This window comes from Myxine glutinosa, chromosome 5 (assembly GCF_964187855.1).
Source record: "Myxine glutinosa chromosome 5, kmMyxGlut1.1, whole genome shotgun sequence".
In the NCBI taxonomy this organism is placed as follows: domain Eukaryota; kingdom Metazoa; phylum Chordata; class Myxini; order Myxiniformes; family Myxinidae; genus Myxine; species Myxine glutinosa.
The window spans coordinates 122,354,772-122,367,194 of record NC_136265.1 but is presented as its reverse complement, the minus strand read 5'-3'; the positions used below and the strand labels follow the sequence as shown (position 1 = coordinate 122,367,194).

The window sequence follows — 12,423 nt, the reverse complement described above, 5'->3', positions numbered from 1 at the left end:
ATCGGGCAACAATATATATACACATTTATGCCGGGGCGTTTGCCCGGGAAAACCGAGACCGGGCATGCCCGGGTGTCAAGGGCGAGTCCTGGAAAGGCGAGTCTGGACATGCCCGGGCGTCCTGGACGCGGCCTGGCAAGTCGAGGCTGGGCGTGCCCGAGCGCTCTGGGTGAGCCCTGGAAAGGCGAGAGCGGGCATGCCCGGACGCTCTGGGCGAGCCCTGGAAAGGCGAGTCTGGACATGCCCGGGCGTCCTGGACGCGGCCTGGCAAGTCGAGGCTGGGCATGCCCGGGCGCTCTGGGCGAGCCCTGGAAAGGCGAGAGCGGGCATGCCCGGGAAAGACGAGACCGGGCGTGCCCGGGAGGTTCGGGCGTGCCCGGGAACAGCGAGTCCGGGCATGCCCAGGAGAGGCGCGTCTGGGCCCGTCCGGACGAGCCCGGCATGGCGATCGCGTCCTGGCAGGTGCAAGGCGATTGTGTACATTCAGCGGGAACCGCTACAATATAATCATTATTATTTTAAACCTTTCTATGACATCTCTTTTTCAATTAGGCTGTGGTGGGTTGGGAGAGGGGGATGATTCCGTCGTCATCGTACAAACATCTTTTAAGAGCACCTTGCCTCGTTAACGGAGGGTGAACTGATGTGCAGTAGTTCAACCTTGCTTATCTGTCTTATTTTGAGAGACGTCGGTGAAAAGTTTTATCCTAAATGTAATAATTACCCCCGTTTTACGGGTTGCTTGGGCTAATGTTTGGTTCCAGCCCCCCTGCCCCCCACCTCAACCCCCCCCCCATATTGTCCCAAAGTGTGTCCCTTTTCTTCATTTTCCTCGTTAAATCAGCTTCATCAAAAACTTATTTACCAGCACGTTAATTTCTGTAACAACGGCGTACGTAATTGTTCCTCCCCCCAACCTCCCCACACCCCTCCCAATTTTTATTTGTTCCTTTTGCAATCATGAAATTATACACACCCATGGATTACAGGCCACACCCATGGATACACACAGCTCGCTTCAACCTGTCCCGACACTCCATACGTGTGGATTCCGTTTTGTAGTACGGCACAGTACTTAGATTCATGGGTCAAAAGGTTAATTTCCAGTACACGTGTTTGAACAACTGCGCAAACACGACCCTGAACCCCCCTCCACCCCAGTCCTTTTTTTTTTTTTCCGGTTTACATTTACCCACGTGCACAACCTGCTATTAATATACATCAGTACTTCCCTTTGGTGTTTCTAATCTCTACAATTTCCTCCCTTTTATCTTTTCTTCACTTACAACTTACAACCCTAACCCTAATCCTCGCCCCCTACCTCGCCCCCTACATCGCCCCCTACCTCGCCCCCTACCTCGCCCCCTACATCGCCCCCTACATCGCCCCCTACATCGCCCCCTACATCGCAATCCTAACTCGCCCCCTACATCGCCCCCTACATCGCCCCCTACCTCGTCCCCTACCTCGTCCCCTACCTCGTCCCCGACCTCGTCCCCTACCTCGCTCCCTACATCGCCCCCTACATCGCCCCCTACATCGCCGCCTACATCGCCGCCTACATCGCAACCCTAACTCACCCCCTACCTCGCAACCCTAACTCGCCCCTACCTCGCAACCCTAACTCGCAACCCTAACTCGCCCCCTACATCGCCCCCTACCTCGCCCCCCTACATCGCCCCCTACATCGCCCCCTACATCGCCCCCTACATCGCCCCCTACATCGCCCCCTACCTCGCCCCCTACATCGCCCCCTACCTCGCCCCCTACATCGCCGCCTACATCACAACCCTAACTCACCCCCTACCTCGCAACCCTAACTCGCCACCCTACCTCACCCCCTACCTCACAACCCTAACTCGCCCCCTACATCGGCCCTTACATCGCCCCCTACATCGCCCCCTACATCGCCCCCTACATCGCCCCCTACATCGCCCCCTACCTCACAACCCTAACTCGCCCCCTACATCGCCCCCTACATCGCCCCCTACATCGCCCCCTACATTGCCCCCTACATCGCCCCCTACATCGCCCCCTACATCGCCCCCTACATCACAACCCTAACTCGCCCCCTACCTCGCCCCCTACCTCGCCCCCTACCTCGCACCCTACCTCGCACCCTACCTCGCACCCTACCTCCCAACCCTACCTCGCAACCCTGCCTCGCCCCTTACCTCGCAACCCTAACTCGCCCCCTACATCGCCCCCTACCTCGCCCCCTACCTCGCCCCCTACATCGCAACCCTAACTCGTAACCCTAACTCGCCCCCTACATCGCCCCCTACATCGCAACCCTAACTCGCCCCCTACCTCGCATCCCTAATTCGCCCCCTACCTCGCAACCCTAACTCACCCCCTACTTTGCAACCCTAACTCGCAACCATAACTCGCCCCCTACTTTGCAACCCTAACTCGCAACCCTAACTCGCCCCCTACCTCCCAACCCTAACTCGCAACCTTACCTCGCAACCCTACCTCGCCCCCTACATCGCCCCCTACATCGCAACCCTAACTCGCCTCCTACCTCGCAACCCTAACTCGCCCCCTACCTCGCAACCCTAACTCGCCCCCTACTTCGCAACCCTAACTCGCAACCGTAACTCGCAACCTAACTCGCCCCCTACCTCGCAACCCTAACTCGCCCCCTACTTCGCAACCCTAACTCGCAACCCTAACTCGCCCCCTACCTCGCAACCCTACCTCGCAACCCTATCTCGCATCCTTACCTCGCAACCCTACCTCGCAACCCTACCTCGCCACCTACATCACTCCCTACCTCATCCCCAACCCTTTCGGTCTCGCCCTCAGATTCCCTCCCACAATGCTTCACTCTACCTTCTCCACCATTATTTATTTCCTTCTCATTACTTCCTCAACCTGACTTCCTCAGCTCTCACCGTCTCCACCGTGCAGATTGTTTCATAATTACCTCAAATGGCTTTTCCATCTTTGTGCTTCTTTCATCTTAAATGTCAAAATCTCCAAAAACGTCCTTCCCTCACCCTCTTTCTTCCCCACATTCCTTATTTGTTCATCTCCCTCTATTTTGTCCCTCAACCTTGCTGTTGATGTCTCCCCACTTCCCTATCTTTCTCCTGCTCCTTTTGTTCTGTTTACGTCCTGATGTTCTCGCTCCTCCATGAGCCTTGACTTTACTTTGTATACAAACAAAAAATACCCGACCCCTTCATCCAATCACCTTCCTTGTCTTAACCAGGCTCGTGTCTCTGTGCTCCGCCGGCCTCTCTCATCACCCACTCACCTTCCTTCCTGCCCACCTTTGGAAAGGCCCCATAAGAGTCGAGCCGGTGGATGTTAGCGGAATACGAAAGCCATTTGCGATCGGGTAAGGGGAGGGACCAGAGGAGGCAAAGGCACGCCAGGCATCCATGTTGGCACAAGCTGTCGGAAATCCTCAACGCAGTACGTTGGCCTTGGCACAAATTGTTTGGACAACGATGAAGTCAGCTGTCAGAAACACTTTGTTCCTTGTTTAGCGCTTGCTCTGGAAATCCGTTATCTCTGTTCTGAAACACGTCGTGTGTCGGCTTACATTCCTCGTGTGGCGAGAAGGGCACTGCGCGTTTAACCCACTGCCTTGTGTTCCTCCATGGGGTGACATGACGCCCTTCAACCACAGCCATGTCGGAAAGGGTCCTGAGATCTCATATTATATATATATACAGACTTGGCATTTAATATGGAATATATTTTTTGTGGGGGTGAACTTACTTTTCAAGATGTCATAGAACCAAAAGTTCATTGGAATTATGTTGAAATTATTCTAGATTTTGTTAATGTGACCTTTAAAAGAAACAAAAACCACATTTGACATTTCGAAGCAAATAAATTGATCTTTGAAAGTGATGTAAACTGATATCGAACTCAATTCACGGACAGTACTGTGTTAAACTTCTGTGCGTTTTCCAGAAGTATTTCTTTATTTTGCACATTAGCCAATTTTTTTTTTAACAAAAACAAAAGTTAAATTACGACTGGGATTACGGACAGTAAAATTACAGTTCAGTACTTTGTGTAACCCCCACAAGCATTCAGGAGAGCACGTACACGTTGAGGCATGCTGTTCACGAGATTTGCCAAGGATTGGACAGGAATCGCTTGCCATGCAGTGACAATAGCCTGCTGCAATTCACGCACAGAGGTCGCCTGCTGGTCCAAGTGGTCGATTTGACACGTTAATTCTGCCCACAAGTTCTCTATCGGATTCATATCCGGGGACATGGCAGGCCACTCCATATGCTCTACACCACGGTCAAGAAGAAAGTGTTGGATCATGCGAGCACGATGAGGCCGTGCATTGTCATCTTGGAAGACAAAGTTTCCTCGAAAGGCTGCACGAGCAAATGGAAGCAATGTTTCTTCCAGAATGGCCCTGTACTTTAACTGGTTCAGGTTTCCATTCAGAACAACCAGGTCAGTTTTGCCCCCTGCATGAAAAGTGGCCCAAACGGTCACCCCACCACCTCCAGCTTGGACTCTTGGCACTATACAATCTTTGTTGTAGGCTTCATGCACTTGTCTGCGCACTCGGATGCGGCCATCTTGACGATAGACCAGAAATCTAGACTCGTCACTGAAGATCACGTGATTCCAGTGTCCTGGCTGCCATTGACGGTGCTCTCTGGCCCACTGCAATCGGCGCTGGCGGTGTTGTCTGGTCAGGCGTGGCTTTCTCAGGGGACGCCTGGCACGATAGCCTGCTTGAACCAGTCGTTGGTTGACTAGCCTTCTGTATACAGGCACATTTGTCAGTTGCTGCCACTCAGCCCTAAGCCGATTAGCTGACTTGGTACGGCCATTGCGGACTAACCGGTGCAGCTGGCGATTATCCCTCCTTGTGGTTCTGCAGGGACATCCTGGCCTCGGTATTGGAGTAGGGACACCCCTCTGAGCATTTCGTTTCAGTATCTTTGACACCTGACCTTGAGTGATGCCATACTGCCGAGCAATAGCATGCTCTTTCATGCCGTAATTTCGTAAAGCCACCACTCCATGACAAACAGCATTGTCGAGTTGACGGACCATCTCCAGAGGAAGCGGCAATAACTTTTGGAGACGTGCAGCAGTTGTTTTCCACTAATACAGAACGCAACAACCCTTGTATACCCGACTGTGAAGCCAATCGTCAAATGCACCTGTCCGTACATTTTGCCACGCCACCTGTGATATAATCCTGTTGTTGACTTCTTGCTGCGACAGACAATCAGTGACGTGGTTCTTTTAACAAATAAATCACCAAAGTGTAAAAGAAACTCACCAGATTGATAAACTGAGTTAAGAAAGTAAACCCAAGTCAAGAAAAAAAAAATATTCCATATTAAATGCCAAGTCTGTATATCGGGCTCTTTGTGCTGATTTTTATTAATGTTTATATATGTTTCGCTTAACTTCCATAGATCATGGATGGTGCCATGGTGCCATGATGTCCTTTGTGGTTCGCAGGTGCACCAGCGGGTCCGCACGGATCCCAATATGGCCAGGGACTCTCTGCAATGCTTGGCACAGCTCGCCTCGTTGCACGGTCCCATTTTCTCTGACGACAAGGCCCAATCGGGGTTCCTTGCCCATTTCATCAAGGGCCTTGTTTCAACCGTCGAGCAGTGAGTTTTCTCCATTTCTCATTGCAAACTGTCGAGGGGCTTATTTGTACATTATACGGACCTTTCTCCCATAAGGAGGCTTGGTGAGTAGATTGGTGGAGTGGCAAAGCAAAGTTTGGCTGATGCAGGGAGTGTTTTCTAATGTAAAACTGGACAGGTGAAGGTTTAATTGTTTTGTTCAAACTTGAAATTTGAATTGCCCGGATAACTGAGACCACAATTGAAAATCGACTCGACCCTCGTCACTCTTTCCGACCCCCAATACATATTTATTGTTAAAATATGTATCATACATTGTTTAGTTGTTTCCATGACATTCTGCTGTGTTCTAAATATGTCTCTCTCACTCCCTCACACCCTCTTGCTCACTCACTCACTCACTCTCTCCCTCTCCCACCCCCACTCTCTCTCTCACTCCCACTCTCTCTCTCTCACTCCCACTCTCTCTCTCACTCCCACTCTCTCTCTCACTCCCACTCTCTCTCTCACTCCCACTCTCTCTCTCACTCTCACTCCCTCACTCCCACTCTCTCTCACTCCCCGACTCTCTCACTCCCTCTCTCACTCCCTCTCTCACTCCCTCTCTCACTCCCTCTCTCACTCCCTCTCTCACTCCCTCTCTCACTCCCTCTCTCACTCCCTCTCACTCTCACTCTCACTCACTCACTCACTCTCACTCTCTCACTCTCACTCTCTCACTCTCACTCTCTCACTCTCACTCTCTCACTCTCACTCCCTCTCTCCCTCCCTCTCTCACTCCCTCTCTCACTCCCTCTCTCACTCCCTCTCACTCTCACTCTCACTCTCACTCTCACACTCACTCTCACTCTCGCTCATTCTCTCTCTCACTCTCGCTCACTCACTCACTCTCGCTCATTCTCTCTCTCACTCTCGCTCGCTCACTCACTCTCTCACTCTCGCTGATTCTCTCTCACTCTCGCTGATTCTCTCTCACTCTCGCTCACTCACTCTCTCACTCTCGCTCATTCTCTCTCTCACTCTCGCTCACTCACTCTCTCACTCTCGCTCACTCACTCTCTCACTCTCGCTCACTCACTCTCTCACTCTCGCTCACTCACTCTCTCACTCTCGCTCACTCACTCTCTCACTCTCGCTCACTCACTCTCTCACTCTCGCTCACTCACTCTCTCACTCTCGCTCATTCTCTCTCTCACTCTCGCTCACTCACTCTCTCACTCTCGCTCATTCTCTCTCTCACTCTCGCTCATTCTCTCTCTCACTCTCGCTCATTCTCTCTCTCACTCTCGCTCACTCACTCACTCCCTCTCTCACTTTCGCTCACTCCCTCTCTCACTCTCGCTCACTCTCGCTCACTCCCTCTCTCACTCTCTCTCTCTCTCTCTCTCCCGCTCACTCTCTCTCTCTCACTCTCTCTCTCACTCTCTCTCCCTCTCTCTCTCCCCCTCTCTCCCTCTCTCCCTCTCCTCCTCTCTCTCTCTCTCGCTCTCTCTCTCACACATACACCAAGGCCCCATTTGTCGATTCTAATAATGTACCACAAGAATCCCATTTTTCAGCGACGATTCATCAGACCTGAGCCTGTTTTTTTTTGTTTTTTTTTTGTTTTTTTTCCCCTCCCCATGTTGACCGGACAGTATGGAGATGGAGGACCATGAAGCTGTCGGGATTTCCAATGTGATATTTAACGTCTTTACCATGTTTCCTCGAACTGCTGTCACGACGCTGCCCTCTCCTCTCCTATCCTCACTCCTCTCCTGCCTCACCATGCTCACTTGCTCTTTTGGACGCAACGCTGCTTTAGAGGAGGCGGTGAGTCATGCGTGTGCGTGTCTGCATTCTTCTCAAAATTTCTCGAGGAAAGTTCTCTTCTCTTTCTTAGCCCATTTTCTTTGTCTGTGTCAGATGGACAGGGATGACCGAGTTTACATGTATGCATATGAACGTCTGCTTGACTCGTGGCTCAATCTCCTGCAAGATAACAAGCAACTGTGCAAGGATTTTGTGTCTGAGCCAGCGGCGCTGATCTTTCGCTCCTTTGTGCAGTGCCACCTGTCTGCACCAGCTGGCACCCGGAACCTGGTGGGCAAAGAGCAATAATTGCTGATGATAATGGTTTATAAATAAATAAAGGGAAGACATAATTGATTTTGTTGATTGAATTTCAGTAACGTGACGAAACTCGCGTAGTGTGTCCAAAACGCTCTCCTGTGGATTGTCATATATCACAATCGTCAATGTAAGGGAGTGTAAATTTTCTCCTCATTCAGATTTTATTTGTTTAAATGGCTTCCTAACCATTTACTCTTCTTTGTCCCACCTCTTCTGATTTGCAGACAGCAAATGGCGTGGCCTCTCCCGACAAGGAAGAGATAAATGATGTGCAGGAGGATGATCGTGATTTCTTTGCCGACCAGCTTGCATCTGTTGGCATGCTGGGCCGTATGGCTGCCCCTCTCTGCATCCCACTATTAACAAGGTCATTCCGGATGACTCAAATTTGCTTCCTACTACTGAGCCAACTCCGTGGCGTTCCTCCTTTAACTCAGATATCGATTCTAAATGTTTTTGTTTCGTAGCTTTATTTTGCTTAGTTTGGTAAGTGTCTGATGAGAAAGCCTTCACTCGGCTGTGCGGAGTCATTGAGGGTGTCCTCGCTCATTTGATCCACTGAAATAAGTTAGTAACATGTATGTTCAACTGAAGTGTCTTGTATTCCTTATTTGCGTGTGATGTGTGACGCCTGTTTTTCCTGCCACCAGACTGCTGGAAGAGCGCATTGTTGAGATGAATCGGAATCTGCAACAAGCGTCACCTTCGAGTGTTGATCAAATCCATCTTGACAATCTCTACGAGGATATCCACTGGCTCTTGCTTATTGCTGGTAACTCGTGTCATGGTAGATCATGTCACAATGTTATCTCGGAAGAAGTAATTTTGCAGCTCTTTTGGTCATTATGAGAAAATACTTGGCATGATATTTTGATCATTTCTGATTAACTTCGTTTGGAGATGACTTGGTACAGAGACCTTTGAGTTTCGTAACATTCCTAGCACGAAGGCCTACTCTTGTAAGTGTTATTATTGAAGCAGACGAATGGGAAGTGGCATACTTGATGCATTCACGAGTCGAAAAATGGCGTTGTATTTTTACGATGCCTGTGTGTAGGACATGTGCTGACGAACGAGGCGGAGGGTGAGACGGCTACAATTCCACGGGAGATGATGGAGTTCTCGATATCCCAGGAAAACATTGACATCTCAGCAAGCCTCAGACTCTTGGGATCGCCGGCTCAGGATCTGAAGGATATACCAGGCTACGAGAATGCTGATGGCATTATCAGGTGAGGATCTCTAGGCCTCCGTATGTCTTTGTTCAGAACGTGCAGAGGTTGCAATAATTTGAAGAAGAATAAACCGTGAAAGTCCAACCAACTGGATATTTCGTCTAATTCCAAAGCTTCCGAATTGTAAATATTTAATCCATAATACAGCAAGCCTGCCCCGATCGCGAGTTTCCGCATCGCGGTTTCGCCCTTTCGCGGTTGAATTATTGTGGTAACATGTGTCGATTGCGAAACTCTCTTTGGCCTGAAGCCTGAAGAAACTTTGGCCTGAAGAAGTTCACGATTTCCAGGGCTTCCCCATACAGCAGGACGAAATAAGGAATATCCTCGTATTAGCCCGTCAAGTTAAAGAGGAAGGATTTGCCGACTTGGAGGAGGCAGACATCGTTGACGTTTTCGAGTCTCATGATGCTGAGTTGACTGAGGAGGACCTTGAAGAGCTCGCAGCACCCAGTGATCCAGAGGATGATGGAGATTCTGAGGGCATGGTGGAGAGACCTCAGCTGACAATCAGTGCTGTCAAGAAAGGCCTCCAAATGGCAGATGACTTGGTCGACCATTTCTTTGAGATCGACCATTTCATGGAGAGGTGCTTGAAATTAAAGCGAGAGATGGACGCTGTCATGGCACCCTATAAAGAGGCGTATAAGGACCAAGGCGAAGCAGACGAAAATCACCTCCATCTTCACAAAGTCTGACGACGCTGACGACCCGACTTAACTTTGCGCATCGCGGTTTTGCCCATTGCGGGGTTTTTCAAGAACGTAACCCCCGTGAACGGGGAGGGTCTGCTGTATAGTCTTAAACTGAGACAAAGCCCCGTACATTCACCGGCACTCCAAACCTTTGTCAAAGTACCATTCATGCATTGTGAAGTCAAATACTATCCAGGCCATCAACAGTCTTTCAATTTAAAGTTTACTTCTGTCACATAAATGAAACCATTATCAAGGCAAAACGTTCTGTCCAAGACTGGTGCTTTTTAAAAGCTCAGTTGAAAATTCCTCCTTCCACAGTGGTTGTTAAATCTTTGGAGAACACCTCAACCTGTCCAGCCATGCCGTGAATGGGCAGGGTGGGCTCAGAGGGTGAAACATTAAGATTTTCTTTAAGGCACTGGAGAGAAGGTGGTGCAATTATGAAGTCATTGGATTCCGCAAGTGGGAGAACAGGGCACTTCGAGTGGAGATGGTCAGTTTGATTTGACTTTGGGATTTAAATCACTTTGTAGTTTGAATATGAACGAGTATGGTTGGGTACATACAGATGCGGACGTACAATACAGGCTGGGTACATACAGATGCGGACATACAATACAGGTTGGGTACATACAGATGCGGACGTACAATCCAGGTTGGGTACATATAGATGGGGATGTACAATACAGGTTGGGTACATACCGATGCGGACGTACAATACAGGTTGTGTACATACAGATGCGGACGTACAATCCAGGTTGGGTACATACAGATGCGGACGTACAATACAGGTTGGGTACATACAGATGGGGATGTACAATCCAGGTTGGGTACATACAGATGCGGACGGACAATACAGGTTGCTTACATACAGATGCGGACGTACAATACAGGTTGGGTACATACAGATGCGGACGTACAGTCCAGGTTGGGTACATATAGATGGGGATGTACAATCCAGGTTGGGTACATACAGATGCGGACGTACAATCCAGGTTGTGTACATATAGATGGGGATGTACAATCCAGGTTGGGTACATACAGATGCGGACGTACAATACAGGTTGGTTACATACAGATGCGGACGTACAATACAGGTTAGTTACATACAGATGGGAAAGATTAATACAGGTATAATATGCGGAAGTACAATACAGGTTTGGTACATACAGTTGAGTATGTGCAATACAGGTTGGGTACATACAGATGATTACGTACAATACAGGTTGGGTACATACAGATGGGAAAGATTAATACAGATATAAGATGCGGAAGTACAATACAGATTTGGTACATACAGTTGAGTATGTGCAATACAGGTTGGGTACATACAGATGAGTACGTACAATACAGGTTGGGTACATACAGATGGGGATGATTAATACAGGTTTAAGATGCGGAAGTACAATACAGGTTGGGTACATGCAGATGGGGAAGTACAATACAGGTTGGGTACATACAAATGGAGATGTACAATCCAGGTTGGGTACATGTAGATGGGGGTGTACAATACAGGTTGGGTACATACAGATGGGGACATACAATACAGGTTGGGTACATACAGATGGGGACGTACAATACAGGTTGGGTACATACAGATGGGGATGTACAATCCTGTTTGGGTACATATAGATGGGGACGTACAATCCAGGTTGGGTACGTACATATGGGGATGTACAATACAGGTTGGGCAAGTGTAGATGGGGATGTACAATCCAGGCTGGTTACACATGGATGGGAACGTACAATCCAGTTTGGGTACATACATATGGGGACATACAATACAGGTTAGGTACATATAGATGGAAATTTAAGTAGCAGAGCAGAGTGAAGGTATTTGTGAGAAGGTGTCAATATAAGATGATTAAGTTGCTGATGCTGGTGTTGGTGTTGGGCTAGCGGCTAGGGTGCCAGCTTAGGATCCAAGGATCCTGGGTTCGAATCCCGGTCGATCGCTGAATTAACGCCAGGGGGGTTGACTCAGCCTGTCATCCTTCCGAGGTCGGCTAATTGAGTACCAGTTCACTGGCAATTCCCTGCTTGTCGTAAAAAGGCGACAAACAGGGTTGGCGGCAGGAAGGGCATCCGGCCGTAAAACATTGCTTCAAAAAGGGGACCAAAAAACAACAACAACCACGGTCCCCGAAAAAGGCCAACCCCCGCTTTGCGGGGAAAAATGGCCTCTAAACGGTGGTTGGTTTTTTAAGTTGCTGATGCTAATCATCTTTGCTTTTCTCTCTCTCTTTATCCTCCCTCCCCTCCACCCACCACCACACCCACACTCAGGCTTTTGGCGGTGATTCTGAGGGTAGCAGAAGTGCAGAGCGGAGCGGTTCGAGGAGGACTCACTGCCATACTGAGTCCGCAGGTGGCGCGTGATGCTGTATGGTGCTGCCAGCGCTGGGCAAAGGCCTACCTATTGCTCGAGGAGAAGAATTACAACCAGGTATGTGATCTTTCCATTTGCATTGGCTATTTGTTTTTGTACGTGCCAATTGATTGAGATTACAGGTCTTGTGGAACACCGAGTCATTGTGTGCGGAATAGTGAATGCTTGTTTCTGTGTAGGTGAGCATTGCACTCTCGAGTGCATTTGGTGCCGGTGCAGAGGCTGCACGTTGGCTGGTTCACTTCCTGGTTGAAAAGGTGGTGTGCAATCTCGAGGCCTGGGCTTCTGAGGCTGACCTTGCCTTTGACTCTGCAAAATTGCTCGTTGTTCTGGCAGAGCATCGCGGCAGGTTAGGCCCTGTGAGCAGAACTCGGTTGATATGCACGGCT

At 49.6% G+C, this 12,423-nt stretch overlaps 1 protein-coding gene across 3 annotated transcripts in view; it reads left to right on the top strand.

Moving 5' to 3' along the window:
* Positions 1–12,423, top strand: part of XPO4 (exportin 4) — a 98,924-nt gene that overhangs the window by 47,755 nt on the left and 38,746 nt on the right. For all 3 annotated transcript variants that reach the window (XM_068116377.2, XM_068116378.2, XM_068116380.2), the window contains exons 9-16: positions 5,464–5,621; positions 7,238–7,412; positions 7,506–7,682; positions 7,937–8,079; positions 8,363–8,484; positions 8,770–8,944; positions 11,932–12,091; positions 12,214–12,383. In XM_068116377.2, coding sequence (XP_067972478.1) covers positions 5,464–5,621; positions 7,238–7,412; positions 7,506–7,682; positions 7,937–8,079; positions 8,363–8,484; positions 8,770–8,944; positions 11,932–12,091; positions 12,214–12,383 — 1,280 coding nt within the window. The remainder of the gene's footprint in view (positions 1–5,463; positions 5,622–7,237; positions 7,413–7,505; positions 7,683–7,936; positions 8,080–8,362; positions 8,485–8,769; positions 8,945–11,931; positions 12,092–12,213; positions 12,384–12,423) is intronic.